Genomic DNA, 17700 nt, shown 5'->3' with positions numbered 1-17700 from the left:
GGAGGATGGAGGTTATGCAGCACAATGTTTGTTTCAAAATACCTTTGTTTGTTTTTTTTTTGAATGCTTTTGAAAACAGAGCTACTGTTTATACATAGCATAAAAAGACTGAGTCAAACTGCTACTCTTTTCTATCTAATTGACACTGGATGATTTTGTTGTTATGATAATGGTCTTTGATGTAATGAAAGGCTGTTCTTGCTAAATATTAGTTGATGAGACATATCAACAACAGCTAGAGAAACAAATATATTTCTCCAGAAGAGATTCATACATTACTTTTATAATCACCACTAAGATCTGTAGTGAAAGAAGTGGTCCATGCCCAACAAAAAGATGATAATAGACCCCAGAGACATTGTATTCTTGCAGTAGCTCTGAAACATGTCCAGGAAGCAGTGTGGGTAAAGAACATTAAATAACCTCCAAGCTGCTTTCATTTCTACACAATGGCCTAAATTTTTATGGCAACATATGCAGAATTTTGCTTGCATTGGTTTCTTCACTGTTTTGATGCTACTTACATGTGAGTCAGGAAAATAGCAGAAAGTATGTTGAAGAAGAAAGAACTTTAACTTCATATTAAATGCTGTTTTTGTTCCTCTTTTCATTTGAGATACATGGTCAGAATGTTTTTTTTTTGCTGAATCATGTTACAGTAGTATGTTTTGAATGACCTTGTGTTTTACTACTTGTGTCAGCGGAGACATTTCTTTCTCAGTGAAATTAAATATGACTGCTTTAAAGTGCCATAATGTAGGTTGAATTCCAGTGTTTGGTCATTGTGGTTTTCCTGTCTCTTGGAAACCAGTTCCCTGAAACCATTCATTTTCCTACTCTATGCTGTAGCAATACTATATGCTCCAAGGGAGTTAGCTTTCTTATGAATATTCCTGTGAATGGTATGCTTTGTTGAAGTTACAAAGTTTTATTATACACATACAGTACATTTATATAAGGTCCTGGTCCTACTATATGCAAACCTATATTGTTTAAGTAACTTACAAAAAAGGGCACCACACAGGTATATTCCATGTGTATTTCTCATGTGGTTCTCACGGTAAAAAAAGGGAGAGGGGGCAAGGACAGAGAGAGGGTAGAGGAAATGACTGATTCTTGATCGAAATAAAAAGTAATGAGGACAATGAAAAAGGACCATGGAGATAATCTACTTGTACAATAAACCACCCTTAATAATATTCTGCAAAGTTATTAAAGGCACAGGTATGTCCTATATGAATGTAGTGAGGCAGCCCTCCTTCCTTTCATGCTCTGTCTTCTTTGTTACACTGACAGCTGTGCATGGATATATTTATTTATGAGACAACAACTGACAGATAATAAAGAGGGAACATAAACCATGCACTGATATACAGTTCAGTTTATACTTTAACAGGAAGAAAAACAGTCACTGGACTGTACGGTATAAAACTGTTCAATGTGATTATTTTGTAGAGCCAAGCCTTAGCGTCTATCTATACCAAATAAACAAACGTTTGAGGGGCGGCGCTGTTGCTAAAATGCCAAGATTAAAACGATATAATTCATGTGACTTTTCTAGTCTTTAAATGTGTACAAAGAACCCTAAAAACAGTTGTGATAGCTCTTTCCCCCCATGAGAAGAAATGCACTGCACATGTTCTCACAAAGGCCATAGCAGCATTCTGCGATTATTGTGGCCTCAACTGACACACCAACAGGATAACTGTAATTAAGCTCTAATGCAAGTATGTGTTCTGTGGTCTTCTACCATTACAAAGTCATACAGTCAAGGGTTCATATAAATATAATATATATTGCAAATATATATATTCCCCTTCTCAGATATGTTTGGACCACCTCCTTCATCTTTCTTTGCTAGGACATTAATCATCAGACCTTCTTGTTTGGACACTCAGACTGCACGTTCCTGTTTTAAGATACTTATTTTGTTTTGAAACCTGTGATATTTTTGTCAAATAAAAACTCTTGTTTAATATCAATTTTTGTTTAATTAAAACATGAATGACTGATTTATTTATCATAATTTATTTCATATAGGAAGGGAATTAACTGAGCCACATTTCTGAAGAGCATAGTAACACTGCTGTTTTCTGAAGCAAGGCCACAATTATTTAACTGTGCAGTCGTCATCTTGCAAGAAACTCTTGCATGAAAAAGCTCAACCACAGTGCAGCTTTCTACTGCAATCTGAAGACAAACAGCAAAATATCGCTTAACGTTGGTGCTGCCATGCAAGGACCTGCTTGTAGCTGACAGAAGCATTTCAGCAAGGCTGTAAGTTTGCATTTACCGGTAAATGGCTGAAACAATGCTTGTGACTTCACTGCTGTTGTGAAATACAAACACAGGAGTCTGAGATGACTTCATGGCAGATGGTCTGGCTGAAAAGAGGTTGGGACTGACAGGACTTAAACAGACATGTTTTCAGGTACTGAACGCATTGGTGCATAAACATACAGATATGGAAAGCTGGACGAACCAGTTTAGTTTTGATCTGTAAAAGCAATCACAGCAAGGAATTTTATACTAGAAAGTTTCAGAAATAATTATTGAGGTTTGTGCAAAATTAAACTTTGCAGCTGTAAAGGCTACAGTAAAAATCCTATTTAATAGTTTTTATGATCCTGAACTGTCTGATGGCTATAAAGCGTTTGGTTTGAAATAACACCTTCTTCTTTTTTTAATAATCTTGCTTTTTAATTCGGGCAGTGTAAGCGGTACCATATGTTGCTGTTTAACATGTCTGCAACACTCCTTTAAAAACAAAGAACCTGTTAGACTTCAACTTATTTGTGTTCCCTTATTTTTCTAACAATCATAATTCAGGTTTCTCAGATTTTGCAGTTGTCAAAACATGGTGAATTTTTTTTTGTTCTATGAAGAAAGAAAGCTTGATGTGACTATGACAAATGAAAAAAGGGAGACGTCAAAACTTATTTTACAATGATTTAATGATGGGCCAGTGTCTCCCTGAGCCAGTCCCAAGCCCAGATGAAAGCAGAGGGTTGCGTCGGGAAGGGCATCCAAATGGATAGAGGTAGCAAAGGCAAAACAAAGGGCGTACAATGATCTGTATGCTCGGTTGGACAGTAAGGAGGGAGAGAATGATCGATACAGGTTGGCGAAACAGAGAGATAAAGATGGAAAGGATGTACAACAGGTCCAGGTGATTAAGAATAGAGAGGGAAATGTATTGACAGATGCTAGAAGAGTGATGGGAAGATGGAAAGAGTACTTTGAAGAGCTGATCGATGTGGAAAATGAAAGCGAGGCAAGGGTAGAAGAGGGGACTATTGTAGACCACAAAGTAGCAGAGATTAGTAAAAGTGAAATGAGGAAGGCATTGAAGAGGATGAAGAATGGAAAGGCGGTTGGTCCTGATGATATACCTGTGGAGGTGTGGAAGCGTCTAGGAGAGGCAGTGGTTGAGTTTCTAACTCGATTATTCAACAGGATCTTAGGGAGTGAGAAGATGCCTGAAGAATGGAGACGAAGTGTGATGGTGCCCATTTTTAAGAAAACGGGATGTGCAGAATTGCGGCAACTACAGAGGGAGAAAGTTGATGAGCCACAAAATGAGGTTATGGGAAAGAGTAGTGGAAACTAGATTGAGAGCAGAAGTCAGCATTTGTGAGCAGCAGTATGGCTTCATGCCTAGGAAGAGTACTACAGATGCAGTATTTGCTTTGAGAATGCTGATAGAGAAGTACAGAGAAGGCCAGAGGGAGCTTCATTGTATTTTTGAAGACCTAGACAACACGTATGACAGGATGTCAAGAGAGGAGCTCTGGTATTGTATGAGGAATCTGGAGTGGCAGAGAAGTATATTAGACTGGTGCAGGACATGTATGCTAGCTGTGAGACAGAGGTGCGGTGTGCTGTAGGGGTAACAGAGAAAGTTTCAGGTGGGACTTCATCAGGGATCAGCTGTGAGCCCCTTCTTGTTTGCAGTGGTGATGGACAGGCTGACAGGAGTTTAGACAGGAATCTCCATGGACCATGATGTGTACAGATGACATTGTGATTTTTAGTGAGACCAGGGAACAGGTTGAGGAAAATCTAGTGAGGTGGAGGTATGTGCTGGAAAGGAGAAGAATGAAAGTTAGGAGTAGCAAGACAGAGTATATGTGTGTGAATGAGAGGAACTCGGGTGGAACGATGAGGCTACAGGAAGTGGAGATCAAGAAGTTGGAAGATTTCCAGTACTTGGTGTCAACAGTCCAGAGCAACGGAGTGTGGAAGAGGTGAAGAGAGGGGTTCAAACAGGTTGGAAAGGGTGGAGAAAAGGGTCAGGGGTGCTATGAGAAAGAAGACTATCAGCCAGAATGAAAGGAAAGGTGTACAAGACAACGATGAGACCAGTGATTCTGTATGGCCTAGAAACTGTTACAATGACAAAAAGACAGGTGGCAGAGCAAGAGGTTGCAGAGATGAAGATGCTTAGGTTCTCTTTGGGAGTGACCAGGACGGATAGGATCAGGAATGAGTCTATCAGAGAAACAGCACACGTCAGATGTTTTTGAGAGAAAGTCAGAGAAGGCAGACTAAGATGGTTCGGTCATGTACAGAGGAGAGATAGTGAATATATTGGTAGACGGATGCCGGAATTGGAGCTGCCAGGCAGGAGGTCTCGAGGAAAACCAAAGAGAAGATTTATGGATATAGTGAGAGAGGATATGAAGGTAGTTGGTGCAAGAGAGGAGGATACAGAGAATAGGGTTAGATGGAGAAAGTTGATTCGCTGAGGCGACCTCTGAAGGGAAAAGCCAAAAGGAGAAGAAGAAGAAGAAGAAGAAGCTATGAATAGAAAATAAATGGTACTGTTTTGGCAAATAGATGATTCTAAAATGCATCAACATCACTGGACAAGTAACTGGCGAATCACGATGATTTGTTCATAAATTGAAAGTTGTTTTCCAATTCCTTATCTTTTTGTCTCTCAGAAGGATAGAAATTGCTGGCTCTACCTCCACTCCAAGGGCAATGATTAGTGGAAAAGTGCATTCATTGCAAGCCACTTGGTATTTCTTTCATGGAATATTTATGTCAGCCATATAGACATGCTGCTTCATCCCAGCTCAGTCAGGGTATTCTTGTGTTAAAATACAAAAACAACGTTCGGCATATTTAATTTCAGCGTGTGACTCTACTCAGACAAATTGAAACAAATCTTCAAAAATGTTACCTTTATATTTACTTAACTATATTAAACATTTGCTAGTATTGACATGTCACATAAAGTTAGTGAGACTATAAATTGTGCAAAGTTACTGTCGTGATTATTTAGCTCTAGCACCTATAATTTCTGTTTTTCAAGTGTTGATATAAAGGCGAATGGAAATAATGTCACTTCAGTTACTTGTCTGACGAGTAACTAGTGGGATAATGTAATGTACACTTGTAAATATGTATGCAAAGTAGGTAAGCCTGGTGTAAGTTGGTGTACAACTTGCAATTAAGTAGCAACAATCTAAAGAAAGATGTATGCACCTTGACAGTAGGATATGGTCAAGGTTACTATTGTTTTTCTATTCTCAGTTGCTTGTCAGTTTCTCTGTCTCATCTATTTGTACTTCAGTTGTCCTCCCGGGTGAACTGTACCCCTTTACTTCCACTCTGATCTGCTGATTATACCTGCATCATATCAGGCTTGACTTCCCACAAGTATCCTTTTGACTGACAACTTATTTACAGTGACAACATTTGATTTTGATCAATGTTTTTTTGTCTTCTTAATGTTTGCCACTGTGATGTGCCTCCAAAGTTGAAGATTGCCATTATTTGCCTACAGCTAGGCTTAAGTATTTACCTGCTGTCAGTCCTCTCCTAAGCTTGCCTGCCAAATACTCACATCCATTCCCTTCATTTCAGAATCATCCCCATGCTCACAGTCCACTACCACATTCTCCATTCTTTGCCACATTTCATCCTTCCCTTTAATACCCTCAAAATCATTGTACCTGTGGTGATATTTGTCCACTAAAGCAGATGAACCACATATTACTTCTTTGAGGATTTCAATCCACTTTAATCCTTGCACAAAGCACTCAACATTTGTGATTGGCAATCTGTCATCAGCTGTTGACTGATCAGTTTCATTTAAGTTTTTTGTGTTTATCTAAAAGCCTCTCAGATTTTATTCTAATAAAATAAATACAGAATGACTGCCTGACTGAGATAGTGATCTTGTTTGAAAGAGACAGTTTTGTGGGTCTATCTGACAAACCCATTAGTTACGATTTTAACATGCAAAGTAAATAATAAATCAGGAAAATAAAAAGACTGTAGAACTGTAGAAGTCCAAGAGAACATTTACAATACTGATTTCACTTTGGTGTGTTCGGAAAACCAACAACTTCAATAAATGCAGTATTGTTACAAGCGGTCGCGGCTGAGAATCAAGAGAATCAATTTTATTGCATTAGTTTCGAGTAACATAATAATGGTAATGTACTAAATCAAAAATCAGCATGAAATGTAAAGTCATGTGCAGCAAAATGGCATATGGTGTGTTTCCACAATTGGAAATGTTTACGGAGATCAAAAATTATGGGGTGACATGGAAACAACATACAAGGTCAGGGTAGAAAACTTTCGGGAAAAAATCTCAGGACAACACCTACATACAGGAGAATGTTGATAAACACAACTTGCTCAAAATCAATTCTGACAATATAGGAAGAGACTCACGATTTCTGTGGTCTTTTGAAAATAGTGTGCTTATTGTGCATGACAGTCAGCAGCTCTCAGATGTGACAGAATACATATAAATCATGGATGAACAGAGCTGTTTTTGGGAATATCTGCTGTGTATTAATAACCGTGGAGTGTGAGCAGTTAAATGTAGCGTATAGATACCGTACTCACAGGAAGTTTGCGTTTCCTGCCTGGTCGACCCACTCTGCGCTTGCTCTGGGGGCTTGGTGGTGTTGCCTCCTCTGGACTGTCCTGATCTGCTCCATCTTCACTCTGTCGCATTGTACAATATAGAGGCCACGTCAAGGCCCAAGTTTCTTAAATAACTTCACATTTTATAATATATGTCAGCACTGAAAGGCTTTTTAGGAAAAGTATGCAGTTATAAAACATTTTGGGAAAGAAACTGGAATACACAATATTTTTTTTGTTTGTTTTTTCTTATGTAGATTCAAAAACAATGTTTAAATGACACTTGAGATGTTTGTCTGGAGTTTTGATATTTCATAGTGCTCGGAACTCCAAATTTTATGTGGCCTGTGAGAACGTCTTAAAAGGTCTGATTGCCCTAAATAAATCAAACACATGCATCGACCATAAACTATATTTCCCGCGATTCATGCCGATCATGTCACCCATGAAGTAACAGCATCCAGCCATTAGATTGCAATGTATCCTCACCAAGTGGAATTGAGAAATACGAGTGATCCCTAAATGTGATCCCATCTCTAAAAAGATGGGAAGGCGAATACATGCTTGTGCTTCAAGGAGAAAATACGGTACGTCTTTCATGTCAATCTACATCTACATTTTAACACCAATCATGGAGCTAAGTATGTCAAAGTTAGCCTTCCAGAAAAACAACAAATTGTCCAAGAATTAAAAGCCAAAATGTTACATAAATTCCACACAAATGTATCTGAAACATTTTGGATTTGAATGAGTAATAAATACAGTAATTTAACATTAAGTAGTTACATTTATTTTACATTACAATTGGTTACATTTCGGTACATTTATACAGTTACCGTCAAATGTGGCCCTTCGAGGGCAACCTCAAAATGACTTTGACAAATCTAGTTTATAGGTAGGCGCTGAAATTAGGAGATTTGGACGTGCTCTTTAAAGTAGCAGCTCTCATGTTTAAAAGATCAGCAGAGCAACACTGTGTAAAGACTTTTGTTTATCAATTTATTTAAAGAGTATCCAATCATATTTTGGGGGGTATGCAATGATATTTTCTGCACATCGAAGCATTCTCACTGTCTTATGAGAAAATTTGATTGAGAGGAGTCAGATAAGGTGGCTCGGCATCTGGTCAGGATGCCTCCCGGGGGAGGTATACCATGCATATCCATCTGGGCGGAGGCCACGTGGAAGACTCAGGACATGCTGGAGAGACTATGTCTCCAGGCTGGCCTGGGAACGCCTTGATATCACCCAGAAGAACTGGACTATGTCGCGGGGGAGAGGGAAGTCTGGGCTTCTCTGCTCCGGCTGCTGCCCCCCCGAACTGATTTCAGATAAGCGGAGAAAGATAGCTGGATGGATGGATGAAGAATAAAAGGCCAAAGTAGAGGGAAGTCTATATCATGCAGAGATCTCTCATTTTTTTCCGACATTTGGCTGATGACAAGTTGAAATCTCTTTACCCATTACATTCGGCTATACATACAGCACATCAGCTAAATTTGACCACAGCATTTAATCCATCATGGCGAAACCATGAGCAGAAGGCAGCCACTGAGGAGTGTCAGGGGCGCAATTAGGCAGGCTGGGGGGAGCATGGGAATAGAACCAGGAATATTTGGGTGTAAGGCCGACCGCTCTAACCCCCTGACCCACACCGACCTGAAGATATTTTGGAGAGTGATAAATGAGTCACACTCCATCAAACATTATGACTCCTTTCCTTGGGGCTGAGTTCCAATTTTATAAATTTTTCTTTTCTCAAAAATTACCATACCATACTCTATCCTACAACAAATGCCACATAAAAAAAATATAAAGTAATGTTATCAATAACAATAAGGCAGATATAAAAATAATACCTAAAACATATAAAAACAATATTATTCTTTCTGCATGACATTAAACTTGACATGAAATTATTCTTGTAGATAAGACAGAAATACTAAGCATACTCAATATTATGAACATGTTTTGCTTTCTGATTTCATCTCGGTGAAGTAATGGGCCGTAACTAACAAATGCATGTACTTATTTGCATCATTATGATATGTTTTATCATATTCAAAAATTATCTGTTATGAGTGACAATGCAACAAACTTATCTTAAGTTCCATTAAGTTAAGTTCTACGATCATCTTTTTTTTTTGATTTTGTCATTTCTATTGAAGAAGACTGCCATATGTAAAAAAAATTCCCCAAAGTTAGTTTTATAAATGGTACAGATTTTTTGGTGTATGTATCATATATTAAGATGAAAACATAAACGGATAACAACATATTAGAAGCTAATGATGAAAATGATTTAAACTGATATACACCCTCCTGCTTCAGACATTTAACAATATATCCAACAGGATTATTTCCCTCCTTTCTCATTTGTCCTGCATATGAAATACATGACACTGTAACGCATATGTGAATATATTGTCATGTTGATGTACGAATAGCTGGCCTGTACTCTCAATATGGAGACGAGCAGGTGCTATGTTACACTGTACTCTCTAAATTAATAATATCTGCTCTCCTCTTGACGTTGTTCTGCAATCACTGCCTTCGACTCCGTATCGGCCTTTTGTCAGACTCATGTTTCCAATTATGTCTTGCTCCCGCTTCTTGTTGCGGTGATACTGGAGTGGTTGCTGGGTGCAGGAACTGCTTAGCAACTGCCTTCAACGGGCCCCTATGCTGACTAAACACTGATGTAATTTCCCTGATGATCGTCATAGCAACCAGCCAGTAATGGAACTGCACTTGTCTGCGTGGGTTGCTTTCCATATGCCCCGGTAACAATTTGAAACATACAACAACAACAAGAGCATTTTTGATAAGACTGCTGTAACTGTTGAATAAAAGCAAAATTAATTGTGCTAAGTCAGTTATATACTTGAAAGCTACAGTACAGGAGCAAATCTCTTCAAGCTTCGTTCACACACAAACAGACTAGCCAATCGGTTCCTATGGTCTATTTCGGTCTCCCAGCAGGTTATTTTAGGCCACTGCAGTTGCTTAGCAACCAGATTGCAAACCAGGCGGGCAGAGGATCCCATCAGCATCAGACAGCTTGTCCTCTTTCTTTCTCTCTCTTACATTCTCCTCTCTAGGCCGCACAGTCATTTCTGTATTCTGCTGTCTACTCATTTGGATTACAGACCTACTAGAGTGAATAACTTTACACTTTCCTACTGAAGAAATAGTCCTCATTTATACACATACTGAGAACAGCTGCGTCAGCAAACAATCTGAGCATCCCCATTGCATATTAACAGCGAGTAATGTCATCATGATGTAGTTGATTACACTTTAGCTACATTTCAAATAATCATGAACAGGGTAATGTGGGTAATTTGCAAAAAAAGACTAGAATTTAATCATTTCCGCAACCTCCGGCTTCAGAGGTTCATATTTCTCGATTTCCTTGAGCGGTTCAGCATCCGTCCAAACTGGGCAATTCCCCCAGAATGTATTCACGCCTACATAAATGGACTTAAATCTGTTAATATTCATAACGTCAGTTAACACATTCCCTGAAGGGATGTCCTCATGATGTGTCCCCTTAAAGGGATCCCAGATGTTATTGTCCTATTTGATCAATATTCGTACCACCTACATAAAAATGATAATAAAATCTGTCAACATATCTCCGTTTGTATAAAATTGAAAAAAAAATTGACTTGTAGCCTGACATTGTTGTTTACATCGCAATGCTGTCTGGGAAGTGACGTCATGGGGTTTAACTGGGCTCTGTCCCATCAATTTTACTGTACAATGTAAAAAAATCTGAGAGACATAAGTGAGGAGGATAACGCTGAAGATAAAATAAGCTTCAAAATGAAGACGAACAAAGACGCAAAGAGGCAAGAGACACCAAAACTTGCTGGTGTGCATGTGGCAACTGCATTGCAATGCTAACACAGAGAGAGCATCTGTTGTAAGGAGCTCCGCTTTTTGTCAACCACTATGACTAATCTTATAGACCGCTGTGCTGATTAACTCAGCGTGAGATTCTTCCATGATCATGCTAGTGCCAGTCTTTCGTTATCTACCTCTGCAGTAGCGGGTTGATGACATCCTCGCAGGAGAACATCCACTGTCACCTGCCTGTGGTGTTTCTTCAAGCAGACTCATTTCCCAAGAACCTTTTGTATGCTTGTGAAGAAAACTGTAGGAAAGGGCATTTAAAACTAGCAGCACCCGTGAGCTCTTTCAACAGGTTAGCTCTACTAAATGCATCAAATCCATCAGGAGAGTAGCAGCAAGAACACAGCTGTGGATCCTGAGGAAGTTGTATACATCCACAGGCAAATTCCCACTCCTGGTCTCCTGTACCAACCTTTGAGTTCCTGGGACCATTAATGGATTTGTTCGTTCCCCTACCTTGCGTCCTGTTCCTGACTTCAATTCATTTGAAAAATGAAAGTCAACTATTAACTATCTGCTGGTGTGGGGTCTTGTGTTGCACTTGGATCAATCAACCCTGCCCCCCAAATTATGACAAGACATTATACAAGGTGCAAATGTAGTCAAGCAGTATTCCAAAAAAGTGAAGTGATGTGATGGTACAAAGAGACTTTAAATAAACATATTTGTCTTTAATCCGTAGCATTTTGCAACAGTATGGATTGAGATTAGTAAAAGGGAAGTGAGGAAGGCATTGAAGAGAATACAGAGTGGAAAGGCAGTTGGCCTCTTGAAGTGTCTAGGAGAGGCAGCAGTAGAGTTTCTGACAAGATTATTCAACAGGATCTTAGAGAGTGAGAAGATGCCTGAAGAATGGAAACGAAGTGTGATGGTGCCCATTTTTAAGAATAAGGGGTGTGTGCAGAATTGCGGCGACTTGATGAGCCAAACAATGAAGTTATGGGAAAGAGTAGTGGAAACTAGGCTGAGAGCAGAAGTCAGCATTTGTGAGCAGCAGCATGGCTTCCTGCCTAGAAAGAGTACTACAGATGCAGTATTTGCTTTGAGAATGCTAATAGAGAAGTACAGAGAAGGCCAAAGAGAGCTGCATTGGGTTTCTGTAGACCCAGAAAATACATACGACAGGATGTCAAGAGAGGAGCTCTGGTATTGTATGAGGAAGTCTGGAGTGGCAGAGAAGTATGTTAGACTGGTGCAAGACATGAATGCTAGCTGTGAGACAGTGGTACAGTGTGCTGTAGGGGTAACAGAGAAAGTTCAAGGTGGAGGTGGGACTCCATCAGGGATCAGCTCTGAGCCCCTTCTTGTTTGCAGTGGTGATGGACAGGCTGACAGATGAGGTTAGACAGGAATCTCCATGGACCATGATGTTTGCAGATGATATTATGATGTGTAGTGAGAGCAGAGAACACGTTGAGGAAAATCTAGAGAGGTGGCGGTATGGGCTGGAAAAGAGAGGATTGACGGTTAGTCACAGCAAGACAGAATATATGTGTGAATGAGAGGAACCCGGGTGGAACGGTGAGACTACAGAGAGTGGAGATCAAGAAGTTGGTGGATTTCCAGTACTTGGGGTCAACAGTCCAGAGCAATGGGGAGTGTGGAAAAGAAGTGAAGAGACGGGTTCAAGCAGGAATGGCAGGAGAAAATGGTTAGGGGTACTATGTGGTAGAAGACTGTCGGCCAGAATGAAAGGAAAGGTGTACAAGACAGTGGTGAGACAAGTGATTCTGGATGGCCTAGAAACTGTTACAATGACAAAAAGACAGGAGGCAGAGCTAGAGGTTGCAGAGATGAAGATGCTTAGGTTCTCTTTGGGAGTGACCAGGACGGATAGGACCAGGAATGAGTCTATCAGAGAAACAGCACATGTCAGATGTTTTGGAGAGAAGGTCAGAGAAACCAGACTGAGATGATTCAGTCATGTACAGAGGAGAGATAGTGAATATATTGGTAGACGGATGCTGGAATTAGAGCTGCCAGGCAGGAGGTCTCAAGGAAAACCAAAGAGAAGATTTATGGATGTAGTGAGAGAGGATATGTAGGTAGTTGGTGCAAGAGAGGAGGTTACAGAGAATAGGGTTAGATGGAGAAAGTTGATTTGCTGTGGCGACCCCTGAAGGGAAAAGCCAAAAGGAGAAGAAGAAGATGTGTTGACTTTGACAGTTTGTATTTTGGTGTCCTAATTTGAGGAAGTGATAAGGTACAAATGTTCATAGTGTGACAATATGTAAGGCGTTGCAGGGATTTATGTATAGCAGTTGACTTGTGGGAGCTGGTAGTGTTGGTGCTCTTTACACCTCTCCAGTGATGAAATGGGTTATGACGGGTGTGATGTGTCCGTATACTGTGTGTACATAGCAGTAGTAACTCTTTATTGTGGCACTGGCAGATTAACATGTTAATGGTTTTACTGTAACAAAAACCCCAAAATATAAAACTTTTTCTTCTCACCACATCATTAGAGGTTTCAATCTCCAGGGTCTGAGGTGGCTCAGCAGCAGGACTGTTGGATGGCATGTCGAGGAAAAACTTGGTAAAATCAGGCTTACAAATTGTGGTTTAAAAAAATAAATAAGTAAAAATAAAAAATAAAAATAAAAAAAAAAAAAATTAAAATCAAGCAGTCAAAACATTGGATGGATCCTCTGGAGCAGCAGCTGCACCGTCATTCAATCTGACTTTTCGATGATCACACGCTCGTTCAGTCCTTCCCCCTCTCCTGTGAGAAAAAAGAAAATACACAAACAGACATGTGAGTGCAAAAGAAAAATTTGAAAAAAAAATGTAAGAAACGGTTCCTCCGTCATTTGAGGTCAAAAGTGTAAAACAAGCACTTGTACCCATGTATCCATTGACTGCATGAAAAGATGAATGGGTTCTTCCATCTGAAGCAGTCAATATTTCATTTTGCAAGCTTTAACAGGTAAACACACGGACCAAATATGCATGTGTCTTTATAGACATTTTCTTGCATCAATTCATCACGTTCATGGAGTAGAAAACAGCAACTTATATCTATATTATTTATGTATCTAATAACGATGTTAGATATATCTTTTTTTTTGACTTATAATGATCAATGGATAATGAATTCTCAGATTTCTTTTATTATTGCTAAAAGATTAGTCATGACCTAGTAAAATCAAAACCATCAAATCACAATCTAAAACCATATCAAGAAATAGTCCAGAAAAAATAAAATGATTTACCTTAAAATCAAGAAATTATCAGAAAAGAAACAGGAAATAATATTTCAAAAATGAATAAGACATTTCCTAAAAAACATAATTGGAAAATTTGCATGAAATGTCCAAAAATATAAAAGAGAAATCACTACTGGATAAAATCACTGATAAACCCTCTAAAACAACTGTCTAAATAATTTGACAGAAATCACCCACAAAATAATGAAGATGCTGGGATAAGTCAAAAATAGAAAATCATCAGTAAATCACCTCAATTAGGTGTAAAAAGGTGTAAAGTGTAAAGATTAGCAAGAAATTACATCAATTATGTTTATATCAGAAGATTAGACGCAACATTTTTGTTGTTTATGAAATGTATTGTATTAATATATGCAAAAGGTGCCAATTTTCACGATATGAGTGCTGCATTCAGAGGACTTTTATTCGAATTTGAATTCCGTTACCAGACCAACTAAATTGGCATAAACTGTATAAACACAAACTGTAATACGCCTAACATGTAGCATAGTACACTTTTAATGCAGTGACGAGATGAAGCAGTACGTAAATGCAACACATTAGTGATCAGACAGTTTCTCTTGACATAATAGATTTTTATCTCTCCTCAACTTGGAGAATTTAGTCTTATCACCTAACTGCCTGCTTGTCCTCATGGGCATTTCTTTCTCAAAATAAAGAGGCTCTTTTGATTATCTCTAAGTGTATTTCTTGCTTGTCTAGTCTTGTTTTTTACTTTATCAAGATGACTATGAAGACCCAAGCACGGCATAGCTGTGTCCTAAATTTGACAGTCGGCAAGTCCTGGGACCCCATGACTTGGGTTTGGTGTCAATATGTAGTAATCACTTGACATTTGGATACTAACACATAATATTTTTCTCCCAATATTTGGGTTGATGTAACACACTATTGAAAAGGCTGAGTTTTGTCAAAATAATCTATTTATCCAGCATAAACACAAGGGAGAAGCACAGCCTGCACAATTAGGATTAAGGATGACCCTCTCAAAGGTGTTAAGCCATATGAAACAACTTGAAAAAAATGTTTTTATAGGGGAAAGAAAAAAGAAACTTATTCCTTTTTATCAAAGAATATGAAAACTGCCCTCTCGTCTCAACCTCAAAATTGTGATCTTTCAGCTCAAACATTCAACTTAGCAAGACATTTCTAACTGAAAGGACAGGTCATTTTAGTTTTTAACCTACATTTCTGCTGTAGATTTTTGTTAATTGTGAAAAACAGGAGAAAAAGAACAGACTGGAATGTCATGCTTTGTACTTCAAAATTTTGAAATGGCAGTGCTTAAAGCAGCACAAACCCGCAGCTGAGGTAACTGCTGGCGGTTTTCTAGCCAACGTGAAAAATGAATGAGACACCAATATTTGCCTGGGCTTTGATTTAATTGTATTAGAGCAGCAGTGGCAACATGAGGGTTAGTCTGAGTAGCCTACAAGTCATTTTTCTTAATGGAGCATGAGCAGTCACCAACTTGTACTGCTGAGAGCGAAGAGTATGATGTGATCAGACTGGTATCAGATATCATCAGTCACAACACAAAACGAGCAGAGAGTAAAATATTTGAATTTGCCAGTTTTAAGAGTTCTTGGCAAGGGCTTGTTTGTGAGCACTGCGAGCCAGCAGCCTGTCTGATTTCCCTTAAGATGGGTTGTACAGTATGTCACTGCTCACACTGTAGCCTTACGTCACCTCTTGTAAGGACGTCAGGCTGCTGGCCAGAAGAAAGACAGAGGTGGAAACTTTGCAGAAGCGGGTGTACAGTATCCATCCCTCAACTCAGGGGTCTCCTAGACCAAGCTCCAGGCTGCAAGCCAAGTAACTCCTTTGACTTTGTCATATTTAGGTCACACTCACAACTCTATAGCGAGTCTATAGCATTTTAGTTGTTCCAGTCATTATGCCAAGAGGAGTTTGAAATTTGAACACTGTCAAGGCCTATGAAGGAGCCTGTGCTGGTTGGAGAAATGATTGCGCAGAAAAAAGCTTCAGCAGAGCATCAAGGTAGATGGAGTGAAAAGGTGGAAGACAGGGAAGTAGGTTATATGACTTCAGAGTAAAATCTTCAATTATATACACTTCTTCACTGACTTGAACAGATAAAAGTTACAGACATGTGAAGTATAATAAAATAATAATAGTATACAATAATTAACATTTAACCTATGAGAAATAATGAACAGGTTTGCTGATTTATAGCTCAGAGCTGAGAAAAAGCATGTTATCTTCATCTATTAATTGTAAGTCATCTGTGTTTGGAGAACACTGACATTTATTTGAATGCACAGGGGCCTTGGTCAAGGTGATTAAAACAAAAAACAATCCGCTAATAAAAGAAAAAATAAATAAAATTCAGATGTCAGGGTATTGGAAGTACTGCACCGTCTGGAAAGGATAAATGCACCCAAACTACAACTTACAAAGGTCAGTACTTTGTTTTTGATGCCAGACAATACAAAGTTGCACAAGACAAAAAGCCAAAGGCGTCTGTTACCATTCTGCAGAAGAAAAAAAAAAAAAAAAAAAAACTCCCAACTTCTTTGAAGAAACCTTTTATTCTTTTAAACGCACGCCGGAAATGCGGAGATTCCTGCTGCTAGCTTGACGCAGCCAAGCTAAATGACAATTTAGGGAGCGACCTCACGCGGCCTTTACTAGACGGCCTCTCAAAGACGTAGTTTAATCCCGAAAGGGGTGTGAGGGGCTGACCTGCGACGAGAGGCACATATCTGAGTTTATAGCCACATATCCTTTACTGGGTCAGGCAAAAACAAAAAAAAAAAAGAAAAGAAACATTAACGGGAGCGCGATTGAAACCGAATGCACCCGTTAACCCCGGGAGGCGCGCCCCCGCCTGCGCGGTTCCGCGCGCTGATGTGTCTGTGCAGCCGGTGGGTGAAGTGAACGGCGCGCTCCAGTTTAACGTTAATGTTACCTGCCGTTTCCATTTGGAGGGGAGGGGAAGAGGAGGAAGGGGTCCTCCGTATGTTTGACCGCGGCCGGCTATTCACCGTCGCCGGCTTGCCGTGATTAGCCCACCGTACAAAACAACTACCACAAGTTCACTCGTCTTCTCCCTCTTCACGCGCACATCCTCTTCTCAGACGTAAGCAGCAATTTCGCTGCGGGCGCGCGACTCCTTACTTTCCTACATGGGCGTGTTTAAGCTAACTTAATGGCCGCCAATTTTAGGAGCCAGAAATGTAATGTTTGTATTTACCGTGTCGAGCGACCGTGACGGCCGTCGTTCTCCCTCTTCTCGTTCACTCTCGACCTCGCTTACTCGCTCGTTCTCCCTCTCCCCCCCCCTCTTCACCGCTCGACCGGGTCTTCTCCTCGTCGCTGGCTAGTTCCTCCCAGCCTGCCTCTCAATTCTCTCTCCGTCCGACCGGCTCTCTCTCCCTCTCTTCCACTAGCCGCAGAGGCTGCAGCATCGGAGAATCTCCGCGGGGTCCTAAAGTCTACAATGTCAGACATGCGCGACAGGTGCAGTTTGTGTTCACCTGTGACCCGCGGAATGAGTGACGTCACCCCCCCCCCCCTTGTTTGCATTAGCGGTTAGCCTTGAAATCAAAACCCCCGAGTAGACGCTTGTTTTGCAGTACTTTTGCGTATTCATGCTTTACTCAAATGTCATCATTCGATTTTACTTTTGCTCCATTGCTCT

At 39.8% G+C, this 17700-nt stretch overlaps 1 protein-coding gene across 6 annotated transcripts in view; it reads right to left on the bottom strand.

The window, feature by feature from the left end:
• Positions 1–17423, bottom strand: part of dnmt3aa (DNA (cytosine-5-)-methyltransferase 3 alpha a) — a 45359-nt gene extending 27936 nt beyond the window's left edge. For 4 of the 6 annotated variants that reach the window (XM_086166631.1, XM_086166633.1, XM_086166635.1 and 1 more), the window contains exons 1-3: positions 17254–17423; positions 13264–13531; positions 6871–6972 (exon numbers count right to left, since the gene is read on the bottom strand). In XM_086166631.1, the coding sequence (XP_086022757.1) occupies positions 6871–6972; positions 13264–13329 (168 nt within the window). In that variant the 5' untranslated portion in view covers positions 13330–13531; positions 17254–17423. The remainder of the gene's footprint in view (positions 1–6870; positions 6973–13263; positions 13532–17253) is intronic. The other 2 variants (XM_086166636.1, XM_086166637.1) reach the window with 1 other exon arrangement.
• Positions 17424–17700: the final 277 nt, after the last annotated feature.

This window comes from Fistularia commersonii, chromosome 20 (assembly GCF_037954325.1).
Source record: "Fistularia commersonii isolate RoL2024-O1a breed Wild chromosome 20, RoL_Fcom_v1.0, whole genome shotgun sequence".
Taxonomy (NCBI): Eukaryota; Metazoa; Chordata; class Actinopteri; order Syngnathiformes; family Fistulariidae; genus Fistularia; species Fistularia commersonii.
Note: the sequence above shows the minus strand (reverse complement) of the source record. Positions and strands in the feature narration are given on the sequence as shown.